Source organism: Engystomops pustulosus, chromosome 5, assembly GCF_040894005.1.
Source record: "Engystomops pustulosus chromosome 5, aEngPut4.maternal, whole genome shotgun sequence".
Classification (NCBI taxonomy): domain Eukaryota; kingdom Metazoa; phylum Chordata; class Amphibia; order Anura; family Leptodactylidae; genus Engystomops; species Engystomops pustulosus.
The window spans coordinates 131,994,365-132,015,380 of NC_092415.1; the positions used below are offsets into that span (position 1 = coordinate 131,994,365).

Sequence of the window (21,016 nt, forward strand, 5' to 3'; positions counted from 1 at the left end):
GGGTGATACCCCTTTCCTCACTATACTAGCTAATCTATTAGCTCCACTCTTCAGAGGCAGGGGCTAGGCTCTTCCTGCTCTTATCTGGTATGCTGGCTGAATAGATTCTGGACTGGAGTTCCCAGTCTGCTTCTCTTCTCATCTAAGCTAGGCTGAACTAATCTCTAGCTGGTGTCCTGCAGACCCTCAGGTCTGACCAGGACTGGTCTCTTCTCCCTCCTGGGAGAGACTGCTCTCCTCTCCCTCCTGAGAGAGACTTCTCTCAGAGTGTTCTCTAGAACCTTCCTGGCCAGGGGTTTTGTAACTCCTCTGGTCAGGTGGTGGCTGCTCCTCCAATCACATCTCAGCTTACAGAGGACAAGATATAACACAGATCATTGGATGACAGATCTAGCATCATACAAAACACTTAACTCCTGCCCTGCCAGGCAGGAGCTACCACTGCAATGTCCCCTGTGTGATGTGATGACATGCTGTGGGGCTTATTCGCAAGCACTCCTTCACCATTGCATCGGCGAGGGTGTTGCACCACCTTGTCTCGTCTCAGCATTCAATAGCCTTTTGTACATCAAAAATCCACAAATACATGCTAGATTATCAGAACTCTGCCATAACACAGAGTTATTTAGATTAATGGAGTACATTTTTTAATTCTAGAAATTACAGATTAACACAAGCATATTTGGTTATCATTGGTAAACCAATGCCCAGTTTGTTAACTAAATAAGAAAGGACAACGGAAAGCCATAGGCCATGTTCACACGTTGTGCTTGAATTGTGGTGGAAACACAATTAAAGTGCATCAGGTAGGAGTAACTCCTGAATGCAGATGTGTTTTAGACCTAAACGCTTGCACTAAGACCCAGATTTCTCAAAGACTTTTCACCAGTTTTTTGTCTGACTTTAGAAAGAACGTGCAAACTGCTTGCACATGTATTTAAGAAGTGTCCGCAAACCATTTGTGTCGTGGATGCGCTATGTCCGACGCAACAGATAATTCTGCCCATAAAGGGGTATTTCAGTGTGCAGTTGGAGTTTGCATTTATAATGCAGTTTCCGATAGAATTGTGTGGCACGCTTTATGTTAAAGGAGCACCAAAAAACATTGCTGCATTCTGCAGAAGCAGTGCAGTGGGCGCCAGATTCATGAACACATTTCATGAATCTGTCGCACACTGCACCCTCTACAGGAAGATTGTACATAGTGCAGTTTGCACTAATTTTGATAAATGTGTGCCCATGTATTTTCCTTTAACTTATGGAATGCAAGCATTTAGGCCTAAATGCATCTGCATTCAGGAGTTACTCCTCTTCTGGGTCTGTTTACAGACACTAACATTCATTTTTCACAGCCAATTTTTACTACCTTTTTGACTGCAATGTAACATTTGAACATGCCACACATTACATTTTCCTTTTTAAAAATCCCATTAAGATACTGCATACACATTTGCAGCAGCAAATTTCTGCTGAGTATTTAGAATCTGCAGCATGTCACTGTGCCTACAACTTTATCCCTTGCCAGGCAAACATGTCAGAAAGCGCAACAGATTTCAACTACTTTCTGATTACTGATTTGTAAACTACACAGTGATGACAGTGCATGTGTAGATAGCCTATGGCCAGGGCCACATAAAGGCTCATGCCCTGGATTTCATGGACTGAGTACGGTGCCAAGGACAGGACTCCTTGCATCATAGTGAGTCCCCACTTCCCAGTAAAACAGCAGTACTGAACTGTCATCATGATTACAGTTTGCTGCTGCGGTTCTGTCGGCAACCAAGGTCTCTTTGCTTTATATTTCACTATAATCCCCAGGACTGTGCCCGCTTTGTGAAATCTGGTCACTGAGCTATCCATTTTTCAAAGTTCTGTTGTTTGTTGGACAATACTCAAGTACCACGCTGGAATAGCTTCAGAGATAAGACAAACTGTTCTCTGCTTTTCAGCATGCAGCATTTTTAAATGTATTTACCTTTTTCACACTGTTTTAGAAGTGGCCAGGGAAAAATAAAAATTTAGCCTTCTCTTTTAAGCTTTTAAACATATACATGCCATGCTTTTTAAATGTCTGTAAACAGTAGTACTAAGATTTTAAAAAACATACCTGTGACAGCTTCTTTGGGCCATGATTTTGGAATTAGTTTCAGATCCATCAATGGTACTAATACCCCTTCCATATTACCAAACATGGAAGAAAGTCCCAAGCAAAAGAGCATGATAAAGAACAAGACAGACCAGAGTGGGGACACTGGCATTTTTGTAATGGCCTCAGTGAATACAATAAATGCTAACCCAGTGCCTTCAACACCCTACAAAACACAGGAGAATTATTAAATACATTTTTTCCTTTGCAGTATAAATTATTACTTTCATCCACACGGATGTATTTACCATTAGGCTCTTTAGGGCCTGTGCTTTAGTAAATAGGAGTGGAGGAGCAGAATGTTGACCATGGGAAAATATTAGATAAATGATTTTTATTAAAAAAAAATGAATTTCAATAGAATTATTATTAAAAAAAATGTCACACCGAATAACGTCCAATGGTTATCTGACATTACCTCAAAATTCGAGCATTAAATGTTGAAAATGCATATAAGAAATCTTAAGGACATGTCATTTAAGATGTCCCTTGTGCCTAGGGTTTTCTATACTTAGCTACACAATAATTTCACAAGTGAAGTAATAAATAGTGGGTTCTTCATAGCATATTTACCATATGGTCTACATGCCAAATAAAAGACTTCATAACCGAAAACTTTATTTTTGACACGTTGGATTGGGGATTCTAAAATGCTAGATGCAAATAAAAATTGGCTATGGAATTGTTCACTTCTGTTGGGCCATATGAGGTCATTCTTACTGGTCATCTTTCCTCTACAAATCCACATTCTTACTTCCTGAATGATTAAGCTGCAGGGACTGTACTGCATAGGCTCTATACAGGGGGCTTACAAAGCGCTCTCTCACTATCTGCTATTTATTAGCAATGCATAAACAGTGCAGCCTCTTAGGCCCCTTCCACACTTGCGTTGCAGATCACGTCAGAGTCTGATCAGGGTGCGATCAGGGTTTGGTCAGTGAAAAACGCACATTTTGTATCAGAGTGTAATCAGTTTTCAGTCAGAGTTTCTTCAGTGTCTCAGTTTTTCACGCGCGTTTTCAATGCAATTTCAATGCGTTTTTCACGCGCAGAAAATGCACGTGAAATGGACTCAGGACTGAGCTCTATCTTTTCTATGGCAATTGATGCGTGAAAAACGCATTGCACTTGCATTGCACTTGCAAGTGTCTCAGAGTGCAATGTGTTTTTGATGCATCTCCATAGACTTGTATGGTGCGTTTTTCACGTGCGTGACTTGCAAAAGTAGAGCATGTCGAGATTTAAACGCGCGTTAAAAAAAGCGCGTGTGTGAGTGGAAAAAAATGCAAGTCTGAAAAGACCCATTGGTTACAATGGGTCAGAGTGCAATGCAAGTTCTGCGCGTCAAAAGCACGCGCAGAAAACGCATGTGAAAAACGCAAGTGTGAAAGGGGCCTTACTGTATACCTATGGTCGCTTAGATTTTTCAGGATAATTACACTGTTCCCCAGCCAACTGAACTTGCCCTGGCTTTAGATGACCATGTAATAGGATTGATTACAAAGCACAGAACAAGAGAAATATAAAAAAATCAAACTGGTTTCTGATTAACACAGACAGGATTGTGAACATCAGGGAAGATACAAAAATACAATATGGCATATAGAACAAATGAATTGCCCTTAAAGAACTAATAATGATAAAAAGTATAATAATGATATAATAGTTATACTTAAAAAAAATTACTTTCTGAACTCCTGGTGTACTTTAGTTTGATATGGGAATCTGATAAATTATGTTTAACATTCCAACTAAAATATTTTAAGTTGTATAACCAGTTGAGATTTCGAGATGTGTAAAACGCCTACCTGAGACAGAAGGGTATCTAAATCACATTTAGGAAGTTGAAGGGATGCAACCAGACTCGGATCAGTCTGATTAAAATAATTTAGCATTTGATCATAATTATCTGCAGTTATATTTCCTTCTGGCCAATCAAAAGTATTGGTAAGTGCCAAGATGTTACTGAAACAACAAAAAGGTAGGTAAGTATGGCAGGTTTTATTTAATATTTGCTTTTCTGTCAGCAGAAATTGACATAATAAACTACTACCAGGATGTTGCCAAGCAGATGAACACATTCCAGATAATGTTTCTTTCATGACCCAGTATGGTGGCATTATCTAGAAAATCAACTTCTAAGTAAGGGATAAATTGGTTGTATAAAGGTAGGGAGGTGAGGCTTTTAACAATGAAGTCAAGCTCTCTCTTCCTCAGAAGGCCCCCTTCACTGTAATTGATGGCCCTTCTTCCAGAGACATCACTAACCAGATCTCCTGATGTCCAATGCATGATGTCTATCAAAGAGGAAGAGGCATTCAGAACTCCCCACCTTAACTTCTGTGTTAAGCTCCCCCATGCTTGACCTTATACAACCTACCGTAGTTACATCTTGTTTCAAAGTTGATTTTTCTGGATGATGCCACCACACTGAACCATGAAAGAAACAAAAACAAGAAGTTGTTTCGCTGTTTGACAATAAACTGGTAGTGGTTTAATAGGTCAATGCTAATGAGAGTTTCCAGTATTACTATTGTATTAGCGTCAATGCTGTAAAATATCATTTTCAATTGAACAATACCTTTAGTGGGTGAAGATTGTCTGAGTACTTCATCTGTGCATTTTTATTTAACAAAAAATGTAATCAAAGCTGTCTGGTTGTCTGAGTTCATAAGTTTTTTTTGTACAGGCCCAAGGTTGTATACAAATAATAAAGAACGCATACTTACCTCTTTCCTTGTTCTGGTCCAATCCGACACCTTCTGTCACCATCGGACTCTGTTGGTTTACAGAATCTCAGTGGTGATGTCCCATTTAAAGTACTAAATCTACAGGCTGCAATCTTTATTAGGTCCCATGCATATGGCTTTGTGTGCTTACGAGCCACAAAAAATAGGCCATGTGGGGTCCGGCTGTCATAGCAGATCCCCCCACCTCTCATGTCAATTTAAAGAGACTTACCTTCGCGGTCAGCATGTTTACGGTGTGGGGAGACATGTTGCATTTACTGCAACGTGAATGTGCCTAATTGAAAGATATGGGCCCATTTTGCGGCAAGCTCACAGCCCCTGCACGCGGTTGTGTTCATGATGCCTTATGCAGAAGCAGATGCACAGCATTGAAAATCACCATATCAACAGTGAGGTAGTGGTGGGAGGTGCTGTACTGGACCAGAGTCAAGGACCAAGGTAAGTATAAACTCTTTATTATTTTTCCCCACCTGAGATTCATAGGAAAAAGGAAAACCCTTTAAAGGCCATTTCTTCTAGTAGCAACTACAATATACAAGTTAATCAATAAGTGCAAAAATCCTGAAATGATACCAATTACAACTACAATTTACTCTGCAAATAATCAGCCCTCATAAAGCTATACTGATGATATGAAGTAGTAAAATCTAATATATAAAGCTAAGTGCATGTGTGTGTGTGTCTGTTTGCATGTATGTCTGCTAAAGGAATCTGCACCGTCCCGTTTACAGTTGCCAAATTTTGCGCAGCCGCTCTCTGAGTCAGGGAATGTCATAGACTTGGTTTTGAGCCAATATTTTTACCCCACGCTTTCCAAAATCAATTTATTAACCATCATATACAGGAGCCATTGTCTCCTGCTGCTTTGACAGTTGGAAGCTGAGCCATGATTGGTTGCTGTCTTGCCATAGGTCATTAATATGAGCTCTAAGCTTTGATAACTTACTATAGCCAACGAGTATAATACAGCTTAGGTTTGACGTGAGATGTAAAGTAATATGTGAGGTAATATGATAACTACCATATACAGGAGCCAATGTCTGCTTTGGCAATAAGCAACCGATCAGAGCTCAGCTTCTATTTTGCCACAGGTCATTAATATGAGCTCTGAGCTGTGATTGGTTACTATAAGCATTGTCTATAATACAGGTGTGAGGCAAGATGTGAACTTATATAGAGGTATATTAAATTACCTCACACATGCCTGTAAATAGACATACAAACAGATAAAAGAAAAATCTTGAAGATTTTCTATTTGGAAACATACAGATCGATAAACAAACATACAGATAGACAGGCATACAGATAGATAGACAAACATACAGATATAAAGACATATAGATAGACAAACATACAGATACACAGGCATACAGATAGATAGACAAACATACAGATAGAAAGACATACATACATATAGATTTTGTTATAGCTGAAAGCAGTTATTTAATATGCCTGGCAATGGCGGGTGCTACAGCTAGTATAAAATTTGTATAAATTTAGTTTTACTTTCATTGTCATCACCAGCAAACAGCAGTTTTCTATCAAATAAATATAGCCCAAATGGTGACATTTACAATAACCAGAAGCATTGGTATATCTTCCCAGAACTGGTTTGCTATAAAACAAGCTTTCATTTGAATTTGGAATTTAAATTTCTTATTTGAATGTTTGCAATGCAAAAAAAGTCTGTACCCATAATGCCCAAATAGCTACATCCTTAAAAGGGCATCTAACACCAGGATGAAGGATTGTATGCTAATGAGCTTGAAAGGCTCAAGGCTCCATAGGTGTTAATGGAACCTGGAGCCCTTCAGGCTCATTTGCATACAGTCTTTCATCCGGGTGGTAGATGTTCTTTAAGGTTCTTGAAGATACAAAAAATATTGACAATTAGAATTTCAAACCATAGTTGTAAAGTTCAAATGCAGATCTACATATATATATATATATATATATATATATATATATATATATATATATCACACACACTCACCGGCCACTTTATTAGGTACACCTGTCCAACTTCTCGTTAACACTTAATTTCTAATCAGCCAATCACATGGCAGCAACTCAGTGCATTTAGGCATGTAGACATGGTCAAGACAATCTCCTGCAGTTTAAACTGAGCATCAGTATGGGGAAGAAAGGTGATTTGAGTGCCTTTGAATGTGGCATAGTTGTTGATGCCAGAAGGGCTGGTCTGAGTATTTCAGAAACTGCTGATCTACTGGGATTTTCACGCAAAACCATCTCTAGGGTTTACAGAGAATGGTCCGAAAAAGGAAAAACATCAAGTGAGCGGCAGTTCTGTGGGCGGAAATGCCTTGTTGATGCCAGAGGTCAGAGGAGAATGGGCAGACGGGTTCGAGCTGATAGAAAGGCAACAGTGACTCAAATCGCCACCCGTTACAACCAAGGTAGGCAGAAGAGCATCTCTGAATGCACAGTAAGTCGAACTTTGAGGCAGATGGGCTACAGCAGCAGAAGACCACACCAGGTGCCACTCCTTTCAGCTAAGAACAGGAAACTGAGGCTACAATTTGCACAAGCTCATCGAAATTGGACAGTAGAAGATTGGAAAAACGTTGCCTGCTCTGATGAGTCTCGATTTCTGCTGTGACATTCGGATGGTTCAAGCTGGTGGTGGTGGTGTCATGGTGTGGGGAATATTTTCTTGGCACTCTTTGGGTCCCTTGGTACCAATTGAGCATCGTTGCAACGCCACAGCCTACCTGAGTATTGTTGCTGACCATGTCCGTCCCTTTATGACCACAATGTACCCAACATCTGATGGCTACTTTCAGCAGGATAATGCGCCATGTCATAAAGCTGGAATCATCTCAGACTGGTTTCTTGAACATGACAATGAGTTCACTGTTCTCAAATGGCCTCCACAGTCACCAGATCTCAATCCAATAGAGCATCTTTGGGATGTGGTGGAACGGGAGATTCGCATCATGGATGTGCAGCCGACAAATCTGCGGCAACTGTGTGATGCCATCATGTCAATATGGACCAAAATCTCTGAGGAATGCTTCCAGCACCTTGTTGAATCTATGCCACGAAGAATTGAGGCAGTTCTGAAGGCAAAAGGGGGTCCAACCCGTTACTAGCATGGTGTACCTAATAAAGTGGCCAGTGAGTGTATATATGTGTATATATATACATTGTAAGATGATATTTATTAACTTAGTATTAAAATGCTTGCTAAACACGTTTGTCCAAAGTTTACCTAGCAAGGCAATCATCAAACTGGGCTGTAGCACGGAATCCAATGATGGAATAGATAACGGTGGCAGCGTAAATCGATGTGCAGCCATTAATAATAGAGATGATGACGGCATCCTTTTCACAGTTGTTACTATAAAAGAGAAAATAACTGAATACAGTTTTTGCTAATTTATATATTCCATGCCATATAGATCATTGAAGTTGGATTTGTAATCATCAAGTAGCAGACACAAAGGGATTGAGGACCCTTAGCAGATAACCCTGAATTTGGAGGAGAAGCCCACTGTGTGCTCTTTTAGAGCATAAGCTAGTGACAGTCATATGGTCTAGTTTACTGCAGAATTTTTAGGCATTTTTAGGAATTCTGGTCCATTTGGATAATTTTTGATGTGATGCAGAGACTTTATTTTCTGCAAAGCCATGCCCCCTTCTCCGAGGTCACACCCATTGTGCCATGGTGTCTAAAACGTCTCTGAAACTTAATAAAACTTTATGGCTACAAGGACATAAACATGTCTTGACTTATTTGGATGATGTTCCTGTGTTCTATTACATACATGTTTTTCTTTTTAAATCTCTTTTTATTGAGGTTTTTAACATTTTATATAAAGAAAGCAAAAAAATATAGAAACAAATAGGTATAGTATTTGTTCATACAAATACCAATACAAAGGAATATACGTATTTTTCTTACATTGTAATGGTTCTGTACTTAAGTGTAGTTACATCAATACATAAATACAATAATATTAATTATACAATAGTGCAATAGTACAATAACTCTTATCTATAAGAAATGTATTAGATATATCTAGTGCAGAACTACCTGGCATAGTGGTTGCTCAATGGGAAGGTTTCCTAGGAAGACGGGAGGGGGTGGGACTGGCCGCATAAGGTGTAATGGTAGAACCCGGGGAGGTAAGATGTGTTAATGGCAAGGTTGTTTCCTGTGAAGGTGAACCCCCGAGTATCTAGCCAGGGTACTAGGTTTTTAGAAATTTAGGGTAATTATGATTACTTAATGCACAGATTTCTTCCAAGTGGCACGGTTGTGACATTCTATTCATCCATTGTGAGGGTGTGTGTAGGGGGATGAGGGATTTTGCTGCCAGTATTAACTGTAACCATAGAGGTTTATTGTACTTTCCTTTCAAGGAAGACTGGATGAGATTTAAATGTAAAATTTGACTGACTCCCAAAAAGGGCAGATAAGAGGACACCAAATATATAGGAGGGACCCTTTGCATTGTTGGAACCTCTAAGATCAGTCAGATATCTTGGCAAGATATTTATGTAAGACAGTAGAGGTTTTGTACCATCTGCTCACTAATTTATAACTAGTCTCATGTAAAGTAATACATCTAGAGAGGCCAGAGCAATGTTTCAGAATCAATGCTTTCTCTTGAGCCGTCAACAGAACATCTCTTTTTCCCCAGCCAATACATTTGTATATTGTGGACACTGTTTTAGTAACGGGGGAAGAGGAAGAAATAATTTTCTCAAACTGAGACCCTGTGTAAATTTGAAGTCTATACCTCGGCAGGGAAATTGTTTAAATGTTTCTTTAAAACCTAAATCTACTGCAGAAAATTATTCTTACTGGGGTATTTATTTTTAACTTCACATTTACATTTAGAGTTTACTTACTGTATTGAATTATAACTGGAGAATGAAATAAGTCCACCAAAAGCAAGTGAAAAGGAGTAGAAAACCTGAGCACCAGCATCCAGCCAAGTGACTGGATTTGCCAATTCAGACACCTGAAGGAAATCAAATGCAATAACTTTATATGAGGTTAGAAAGGTACTTTAAAACACTGAAATTTACTGTGCTCTATTTATGCAAGTGCTGACCTCTGCTTACTGCTTGAAGAAATATGTAACATATTTGTAATACGTTACATGATTAGGTTTCCAAAAGAACAAAGTCCATAAGAATAGCAAAAAAACATTTTCAAGGTTCATTAGTTCAGTGTAGACAAAACTGGGTACAATTAGATATATTTTAACTTCTAGAAACTTGTTTAAAATACATTTTTATTATTTATTAAGCTACAATGATGCTGTAAAAATATGCAATCAAATGTGTTATGGGCCGTTTAAGTTATGTTGATGGGGTTGTGGGGATTTTTCCAGGTCTATTTGTGGAGAGCAAAAAAAAGGAATGCAAATACAGGCACTATAGTGGTTCCCTCTGTGTATTTTGTTCTAGTGATTGTCACATGCACATGAACTTGTGGTGAAACATGTGCAGTTTGCAGGCTGAAAACAATGGACCTGTGACCCAAGCCACAAAGACAGGCAATGATGGGACCTGCTCAATAATCTGTGGCTGTGGAATGGTGGCAGTGGGCATGAGCACATAAAAGTAAATGGGCACGTTTGCTAACACCTGAAACAACTAAAACATGGTACCATCCAAAATATTGACTGACGTTGCCTGTAGCAGAATTGCCAGATTTTGGGGTGCTGTATTTGAATATAGATATTTTATGAGTTCTAACATTTTTAAACACTTATGAATTCTAACAATTTAAAAGAAGACTACCACATTCCCGGGGATTTAAAAAAATAAATTGTAGATAAATGTACTGTGATTATCATCATACCTTTATCATTTGTTCCTATTATACAATTTCCAAAATATTAAGTGTTAATTAAGCAGTTAGTGTACCAATGTCATGCCCACAGCACCTAGAGAACGGCTATTCCTGGCTTAATCTTCTTGCATGGTTACCCAATTCTTCTTCCAAGACAAATCTCCTACTTCTATTTGGTAAGAGAAGTATTCCAGGTAGGAATAGCAAAGAGTGCTAATAACATGATCTTGGTGCACCAGCTGCCTCATTACCATATGGATTAAATTGGGAATTTTTGCATAACAGAATTATGGACAGAAAAAAGGTATTTTTAACCCCTTAACCCACTATAAGTGTTCATAACTTTTGGCCTTTTAGAAGTCATTTTTGACAGAAATCCTTTACATGTGTCATTTGGAGAGCCGTAGTGGTAAAAAACAGAGGAGAACCTGAAAAGTGACAGCCCGTGAGCCCTCTTCATACATTCCCTGTACCTCTACGCCATAGAGCTACGGCGCAGAGCGTTAAGGGGTTAATGAAATGAATTCATTAAAGGTTGGACGTAACTTGTAAATGTGTTGCATATAAGGTGGTGGAATATATGGGGACGAACTAAAATTTTGTTTTTAGTGGAAATCTCGCAGTAGTATACAGTGTCCGTGATAACCCCCTTTTTGGAACAGACTCTTTTTCTGAGTCCTTCCTTTAGAGGCAGACTTGAGGAATTCACCGGGACATCTAATCCAGAGGTACAGGGGCCCTGTCCATCTTGTCCAAATATTAGTACCCTAATCACCGCCTCTTGAAAATGAGAAATGATACGGCATGGTCTGCACACTGAAACAGCATGTAAGAGTTGTACAGCATCATCTGTACAATGTACACAGCCAGCGTTTTGTACCATATTTTCATTTTCTGTAGGGCGCTTCAGCACCTAATATGACAGATCAAACTCACCCATGTGTTTATTGTAAGCCACAATGCTGTCTGGATTTGGGGCAGCAATGGTGGTACATCGTACAGGGGTGAGGGGGCTGGAGTTCCCGTGAATTGTGGCCAGAACAAGGACATCCCATTTGTCCTTATACTTGACCAACACCATGTTCTGATTGCTGAGCGCCTTGATGTCCCCTCTCTTTACAAGTGGCTGCCCAACACGGGATCCAGAGAGACCTCTCTGTTTTTTCTGTACAGTGCCGCACGCTACAGTACCTCTGGAACTGAGGTATTGGAATAGCGGAACGCTGGTATAAAAGTTATCCAAATACAGGTGGTAACCCTTCTCCAGCAGTGGATGTACAGTTGGTGCACTGATCAATTCAAGCTATCTGGGAGATGGCATGATGCCAATAGCAGCTAACATGGATTGGGGGAATGGGGCAACGAAACCCATCTGGACCACAAAGCAAAATGGATGGCTGTCAGGGACAGTCGTTATCTTGCCCCAATCACCTTGTTTCCACACAACGAGATCGGTATTACTGACGTCGTAAGTAAAATTGCTGCTATTGGCTAGTCTTCATTTACCAGCCAATAGCAGTGATCATTAACTGGGAGGCAGAAAGAAATCCTTCACAAGAATAGGCATGATGGCCGTCATGAACAGCTCTGATCAATGTGTCTGAACCACGTTGGCAAGTAACTTCCTTGTCCCTGTTCTATGACAGCACAGGGTTTACAAGCTATACATTCTTTCATTTTTCGACAAATAAGGGCTTATTTTCTGTGAGATTAGATGCCATTAAGAAAACGTTCATTTAGTTGCTCTTGAGATTTTACTAACTGTTTAATGTGCAGAGAAAAATTAAATCATCAATTCTTGTTTTGGATTGTTGGTATTTTTTGGTGGGGCCATTCACTGTAGCATAAAAATAATATGTAATCTTTATTCTATAGATCACTAAAATTACAATGATACATTTATATAATTTTATTTATATTTGTCCAAATTTACTGGAGAAAAAACTAGAATAGAAAAATTTGCATTTGTTTTAGTATCGACACTTTTTAAGTGGTACCATTTTGGTGCTTGTAACTTTTTTGGATAATTTTTTAGAACTTTTTTTGTAAAGGGAATTGTTGAAAAATGTACATTTTTGACAAGTTTTTTTATTTTTTTTTACAGCATTCAGCAATCAGGTCCATTTATTATGATGAAAATGTAATGTACATTTTGTTATGGATGCAGTGATACCAAATATGTGGGTTTTTGTGATTTTAGTGGGTTTTTTGTACTTTATTAGATGTGTATAGGTAATTGTTGTTGGGACTATTACCGTGGCTGCCATGGGAGGATTGGATCCCCCCGGTAATCAGTGAAGGGGGGGGTCCGATCTATTTCAGAAATCCCGTACATTTTACGGTCTTGCTTGACCGCGGCATGTAAGGGGTTAACACTCGCGATCAGGAAAGGGTTAAATAGCACTGAGTTTCCCTACAACATGTTGCCAGCAGATTATAATGCGTGGGGAGGCGTGAGGTCTGCATTCACACACAGCATTTGAGTTGCATTTACAATTTGCTAATATTGAGTTTACAACATAAGTTACAGTGTGTTTACAGAAATGTGTTTATAATATGATGTTAACATATTGTTAACACAATGTTGTAGTCTGGGTTAAGGAAGAGTTGTGGTCATCCAAAACTTCTTCCATTTAAGGATTATGGAGAACACTATGCTCTTAGGAACCTTAAGTGCTGCAGAAAATCTTTTGTAACCTTGGCCAGATTTGTGCCTTGCCACAACTAAGCAGTTCCTTAGACCTCAATTAGACCTCATGATTCTCATGTTTTCTGACATGCACTGTGAGCTGTGAGGTCCTAATCAAATCCATTCAGTTTAATTAATCACAGATGGACCCCAATGATGGAGTAGAACCATCTTAGAAAAGGACAGCATGTGATTTAAATATGAGTCACAGCAAAGGGTCTGAATACTTATGACTGTGAGATTTCTGTTTTTCTTGTTTTATAAATTAGCAAAAATATCTACATTTCTGATTTTTTTTCTGTCAAAGTGGAGTGCAGAGTGTACATTAATGAGCAAAAAAAATATTGATCTTACTAATTGACTGCAATGAAATAAAAATTTAAAGGGGTCTGAATACTTTTCGTACCTACTGTACCTCCTCTATTCTTTAGTGTGGCAGGTTGAGTGCAGTATATAGTTACTCCTGATCACCAATAGTTTGACAACCAATTGCCTCTCTCCAATGACATTACGGAGGGGGGCGCCGATCGGCCATCCAAGACCCCGCGTTCGACCATGGCCCAAATTGACTGCAGCAATCTGTGCCAGCACCAACCACAGCAGTTAGAGGCATTTGTCAGTTCTATTAGCTCTCTGAGCTCTCTATACACCCCCCATAGCACCACAATATGATCGTACGTTGTGGTGCGTGAAGGGGTTAAAAGTTCAACGCCATTTTCTTGATATGTAAAGTACTGATCATATATAAAACAGTAACCACATTTTTTTCTATTTTTAACTGTAAAGTGCATGAACTTACATCTGGAGTAAACAAATACACAATTCCGCTTACTGAACCTTTCAATGTTAGTCCTCTTATAAGGAATATTGTGAGGACCACATATGGTAGTGTTGAGGTTACATACACAGCCTGCAAAAGAAGATAAATGAGGTTAAAAAAAGGGCAATCAATATGGTATTGCTATTGTGTTTTTATTTTCCTTTACTTCAAACCCTAAACAGGGCCAATGGCAAGCTCTTTGCAAATTTGCAAATTGTTTAAGTCTTTTAACTCCTATTTAAAAGTGCATTAAATGCTGTTATAAGCATCATTATGCCTTCGCTGCATGTTACAAGCCTCATTTTTACACGTTTTGGTGGATTTCCCCTGTGTATGCCACTTTGGGTGTGACGGGGTGAGTAGCAAGAAAGGCAGGAGATGGAGCTGTCACATTAACCGTAGTCTTTGCCAGAAAACTGTTGGAGACTGTAGCTAAAATGCTGGGCAGGACAGACCTGGTCTAAACTGCTATTACTTGGCGGACATCGCTTCTGTATTTTCCAATTGCAATATTATTTTTTTATTACAAACTATAACTAGGACCAATGGCAAGCTCTATGCAAAATGTTTGTCTTCATTTTGACTTTCATTTATAAGCCTATTTAAAGCTTTCCTAAATTAATCCGTATTGAAAACACATGACATGCCTGCAACTAATCCCAAATGTATTATGAGGGGTCTGTGTATATAAATGTATTATTGAGAGGAATATATATATATACCTGTCCAACTGCTCGTTAACACTTAATTTCTAATCAGCCAATCACATGGCGGCAACTCAGTGCATTTAGGCATGTAGACATGGTCAAGACAATCTCCTGCAGTTCAAACCGAGCATCAGTATGGGGAAGAAAGGTGATTTGAGTGCCTTTGAACGTGGCATGGTTGTTGGTGCCAGAAGGGCTGGCCTGAGTATTTCAGAAACTGCTGATCTACTGGGATTTTCACGCACAACCATCTCTAGGGTTTATAGAGAATGGTCCGAAAAAGAAAAAACATCCAGTGAGCGGCAGTTCTGTGGGCGGAAAATGCCTTGTTGATGCCAGAGGTCAGAGGAGAATGGGCAGACTGGTTTGAGCTGATAGAAAGGCAACAGTGACTCAAATCGCCACCCGTTACAACCAAGGTAGGCAGAAGAGCATCTCTGAACGCACAGTACTTCGAACTTTGAGGCAGATTGGCTACAACAGCAGAAGACCACACCGGGTGCCACTCCTTTCAGCTAAGAACAGGAAACTGAGGCTACAGAGGCTACAATTTGCACAAGCTCATCGAAATTGGACAGTAGAAGATTGGAAAAACATTGCCTGGTCTGATGAGTCTCGATTTCTGCTGAGACATTCAGATGGTAGGGTCAGAATTTGGCGTCAACAACATGAAAGCATGGATCCATCCTGCCTTGTATCAACGGTTCAGGCTGGTGGTGGTGGTGTCATGGTGTGGGGAATATTTTCTTGGCACTCTTTGGGCCCCTTAGTACCAATTGAGCATTGTTGCAACGCCACAGCCTACCTGAGTTTATTGTTGTTGACCATGTCCATCCTTTTATGACCACAATGTACCCAACATCTGATGGCTACTTTCAGCAGGATAATGTGCCATGTCATAAAGCTGGAATCATCTCAGACTGGTTTCTTGAACATGACAATGAGTTCACTGTACTCAAATGGCCTCAACAGTCACCAGAACTCAATCCAATAGAGCATCTTTGGGATGTGGTGGAACGGGAGATTCGCATCATGGATGTGCAGCCGACAAATCTGCGGCAACTGTGTGATGCCATCATGTCAATATGGACCAAAAACTCTGAGGAATGCTTCCAGCACCTTGTTGAATCTATGCCACGAAGAATTGAGGCAGTTCTGAAGGCAAAAGGGGGTCCAACCCGTTACTAGCATGGTGTACCTAATAAAGTGGCCAGTAAGTGTAAAATATATATATATAATGTATAGATGCATTATCACAAAAATCACAACATTTGAAAAAAGAGAATATGTGCTTTATTACCACAACATGTGTCCAGCTACATTTTGGCTCCTAAGAACTAGAGCTTTTCTTAACCACTTAATGACGCAACTTGAAAAGGCTTTAAAGACTGAGGCATTTTTAGAGAATTTTCATATGTAGCGGTATAAGGGCCATAACTTTTTTTTGTTTGCTACCTTTGTTTTGTAAAGTTCTACGGAATATGATGAGGCTATATAAATAAAGATTATTATTACAATTTTTCATTATTCAATTATTATTTATTAATGAATTACCTATTTTATTTTGGTTGTTTTTATGTATAATAAGTATAGTCACTGGCAAACACAGCAACTATGGCACTGTTTTTTGTGGTGTAGTGAGGGATTTTTTAAAAATTATATTGGGAAATGTGAATGACTTTTCCTAAATATTTGTAAAAAAATTTTACGTGTGTTTTTTCTTTATATGTACCCCATTAGAGGATTTAAAAGGGTATTCTCATCTGGGCATCTACATTACATTCAATTCACATGGCTTATAGACACATTTCTTCAATTGGATATTATTAAAAAAAATGGAGCTGTGTAAATATAATTTCCCATAAATGTTGTCCTTTAGAAATGAGATTGTTGTCCCCGGATATGACCACCGCTGCTGGAACAATTGCACATAGAAACAAATTGTGGTAATGAACGCTGAATCCAGGTGGTTGTAAGGGCATCAATAGCACATGTCTGGTCACTGCTGCCAGAGTGTGGAGGTGGTCGTATCCAGGGACAGCTACCTTGTTTCTATGGGACAACTTGGTTACATTTATGAGACGATTTTTTTCTTAATAACATGCAATTGGAAAAATTTTTGTATTTGGTAAATGAATTAAATGAAAAGTGAATGCCCAGTTGAGTATACCCCTTTAAGCCTTCAAATGTAGCTGGAAACATGTTCATCTTCAAATGTTTAAGTTCTGCCATTTTTTGTGATTTTCTACAATTTTGATACCTTGGGGTATGTTTTTTTTTTGCATATGCTGCCTGTCTTTGAAATATATGTTGTACTATGATTATAGGTGTGTTTCCTCCATTACCTCATCTCCTTTGACTTTTGTTACCTTTTAAACAAACACATCCTATATACCTATATCTGTACATGTACTGTATTAACTACCTTCTGTCTTGAGTGGCTATTTAAGGACATACACAATGGGGCAGATTTACTTACCCAGTCCTGTCGCGATCCAGCGACGCGTTCTCTGTGGAGGATTCAGGTCCGGCCGGGATTCACTAAGGTAGTGCGCCCGATGTCCACTAGGTGTCGCTGCTGCGCGGAAATCCGTCGGAGTTCACTGGAGTTCACCAAGCTATCGTGGGTGTAGGTAAGCGCGTGTCAAGCGACGGTTTTTCAGAATCCGTCGGGTTTTCTTACGGCCATGCCCCCGATTTCCGGGGCAATTCAGGGAAAATCGCCGCAAAACGTTAATATTCGGGTAACTTGACGGAAAAATGTGATTCGTGCCCTTAGTAAATGACCCCTAATCTTTTAATTCCTCCAGTGGTGGTCCACACTTTATTATTGGTTATCATGTAATTTTACTATGCTTTATTAAAGAATTTACATTGCTATTTGTAATTTGAATTTCTGGGTGGTTTATTTTGTTAAATTTTTTGGTGCTAAATTAAAATAGGTAAGGTTCATGGTTTGAGCGCTAAAGAAAGTAATGATATTTTTAACCAAGAGCCTGGCTTCATTAGCATTAAGTAATTTATAACTGTATATTTTGTTTACTGTTATAACAAATAGAATACCTTTCCTGTTGTTTCTATTCCTCTGATGGTGCACACATATAGCACTCCCCATGCACAAGCCAAACTGAGCACCAGCCACCACTGAAGGCTGCCTGACTTGTCAATGGATGTTGAGGTATTTAGAGTTTCTCTATACCAAAAGTAGTCCACAGGAGAGCTTTTGGCACACTCCGTTTCCACACCTAAATTTATAAAAATAAAGAATATTTTAGGACACTGATAACACTGCTATGTATATCATTGTGTATATGTTATACTACAATGTTGTTCTCAAGAAGCAAACAAAATCCTAGAGATTGTGAGGATACTTATTTGGAAAGTTTGGGTAGTTTGCCACCTTGTGGCTGTACTTGCTTCTGTTTATCATGCTTTAAAATTGCATGGTCATTTTATATATAATTTTTTTTTATATATCTTTTACTATATTGTTTATTTCTTATTCTCATATATTTTAGTATTTGTGCCCTACAGTACAGAGAAATAGGTATTTTATACAGTGTTGATTTCCTACCTACAAAGAATAAAGAAATCTGTAATTTTTATCGTAGGTACACTTCAACTGTGAGACACAGAATCACCTTTTTAATACGTGTTTCATGCAATAAAATGCAAATTGCTAAAAGTTTCATGTAAAAACGGGCCGCAAACTTGGCAACGTGTGCAGCACATTTTATCCGAGTATTGATGGGGATGAGCTGGGTGGCTGCACCACAGTATCGGCAAATAGGGCACCTGCTCTATATTTATGCCTCATCTCTGAATGTAAACATAGACATATACTGGCAGACAGAGGAATACTTTTTACCTCCATCTGCACAGTATACATTGTAGGGAAACCAAGAATCGATATATCCTGTAAAGTGTATCTTTCCATGCTGTATCTTCCTGCTGAGCAACATATATGCTCAACTGAGACAATTGGGTGAAACACCCTGAACGTCGGAAGCAGACAATCACTGGCTGCTGATGATGTTCGCTCCTCCTCTGGATTTCATCAGTGAAGGGAAGAACAGGACAATGTATTCCAATGTAAGTACATACTAGCCCTCCGTTGTAATTGTACTTTGGGTATTCGATATATCCTTACAATGAAGGGCCACAAACTGGGTCTTTACTCACGCTTATATGGATATGGGTCTAAATATCATTAGAAATTGGGGGAGAAAAAGAGTCAGGCATAATGGATATCATCATGCTTGATCCTATTAATTGAGCTTAGGGGACTAGTGTTCCCTAAGATTCTAAATGTATGAGGAACTTTAAAAAAAAAAGCTGCTGATTTTCCTGGAAAGGTCCTGGATCAGCCAAGTAAAATTTCTAGGTGTGTCACTTCCCTGAAATAACATAAAGAATTCTGACGGAACTCCATTAACTATAATGCAGCCTATCTGATATCTGCTATAAAAATAATAATCTTTATTTATATAGCGCCATCAAATTCAGTAGATTTCTGGGGAACATATAGAAATAAAATCAACAATCAGAATGAGGGTCCTGCTCCCAAGAGCTTATAGGCTATGAGGGTAAACCAGGTGACACAAGAGATATAAGATTATATAATGGTCCGGCCATCCTTTATAAGGAAATGGAATAAAAATAATTTAATAAATAAAAATGCTTCTTCTTAAACCAGCCATCTGCCACAAAGTCCAAAGTCAATGGGACTGCAGAGAAGCCTGTGGCTTGGTATCTGGAATTTGCCAGATAACAGACGGGGGGAGGGGGTACCCGGAATTGGTTAATAAAGAAAGAGTTAACGTTTTTAGCAGGTGTTTGAAGCTTTGGAGGTTGGGTATTAGACCTGGGTAGGGCATTCCAGAGAATTGATGCTGCTCGGGAGAAGTCCTATAGACCTGAGTGAGAGATTATTCTCTTCCTTAATTCAAACCTAAGATCACTGAGGGATCACTGGTGCTGTGTTAACTTATCCATCACTTTGCTGGCTGAAAAAGTCTTGTATACTCAACTTTTTTACTTCCAACCAAGGGTGTAACTGGGCCACCAGACTTCTGAATGGGGCCCCCTTCACCATAACCATGAATTATTGAAAGAGTATCTGCTGAGTTGCTCGTTTTATATCCCACCCATTATACCTGACATGATGCTAACAAGGAGGCAGGTGGCTGGACCTTAGAGGAATCTTCTTGGTTCTGCTGTGTAGCCATCCTTTGCCACTTCCCCTCCACTGGCATTTATTTACTGAGCACACTGCTCAAAATACTATTTTGTAGAGGGTCAGGCACAAGGCTTCCCACATTATCAAAGAATGGAGGATGTGTTGTGCATCATCGCATATTATGCAACCCATCCTTTTGATTGTGTGCAAGCTCTGGTGCCTGGCCAGGCCCCGTAACAGCTACTATGGCTACTGGGGCAGTACATAAGCCCCTTCCCACAATTTTAAATGGGCACAGTTGTGAACATACACTGTACATGTAACATACACTGTACGTGTAAATAAATGTCTAAATTTTGAACTAAAAAAACTACATATAACTAAATACATAAAGAATTTGTGTTTTACCTGTTAGGTTTTTATTTAATGGACATTCACTCCATGGCAAAGGTTCTTGGAAGGAGTTGAAAAAGTACCACATGACCCATGCAATAATGGTGTTATAATACAAGCCAACAAGGAAAGATACCAACATTGATGCCACACCTAAAAATTTAAATAAGTGTTAAATCTTTTACAATAAAGTTAGTATTCATCGGAAATAAAACTAAAATATTTTAGCAAGCCTACAGGAATTCCAGTGTCTTTGAAGTAAGAATGTTTTTCCATTTGCATGGTCAAAAATACTGCATCCCCAAAACAAAGATGACATACCCAAGTGCCAAAAGTAAATTTTTGTTGGTATGTGAAATGCTTTATAAGGGGTTTTCTGGTTCTTTATAATTGATGGCCTATTTCCTAGTTGACTGTTAAATTAGACAGACCATTCATTTTTTTATGCAGGCACACTGCCATAAGCTGTACCAGGTACTGCTCTCACTGCCGCTCCCATTCA

General features: G+C 39.1%; 1 protein-coding gene and 1 long non-coding RNA gene across 2 annotated transcripts in view; one reads left to right on the forward strand and one right to left on the reverse strand.

Moving 5' to 3' along the window:
* The window catches only part of LOC140133210 (uncharacterized), a 50,263-nt gene that overhangs the window by 21,400 nt on the left and 7,847 nt on the right, over positions 1-21,016 (forward strand). The window lies entirely within an intron of this gene.
* The window catches only part of SLC6A19 (solute carrier family 6 member 19), an 85,756-nt gene that overhangs the window by 20,010 nt on the left and 44,730 nt on the right, over positions 1-21,016 (reverse strand). The window contains exons 5-11 of the mRNA XM_072153068.1: positions 20,530-20,667; positions 18,006-18,187; positions 14,215-14,325; positions 9,775-9,887; positions 8,129-8,257; positions 3,955-4,111; positions 2,108-2,312 (exon numbers count right to left, since the gene is read on the reverse strand). Of these exons, the coding sequence (XP_072009169.1) occupies positions 2,108-2,312; positions 3,955-4,111; positions 8,129-8,257; positions 9,775-9,887; positions 14,215-14,325; positions 18,006-18,187; positions 20,530-20,667 (1,035 nt within the window). The remainder of the gene's footprint in view (positions 1-2,107; positions 2,313-3,954; positions 4,112-8,128; positions 8,258-9,774; positions 9,888-14,214; positions 14,326-18,005; positions 18,188-20,529; positions 20,668-21,016) is intronic.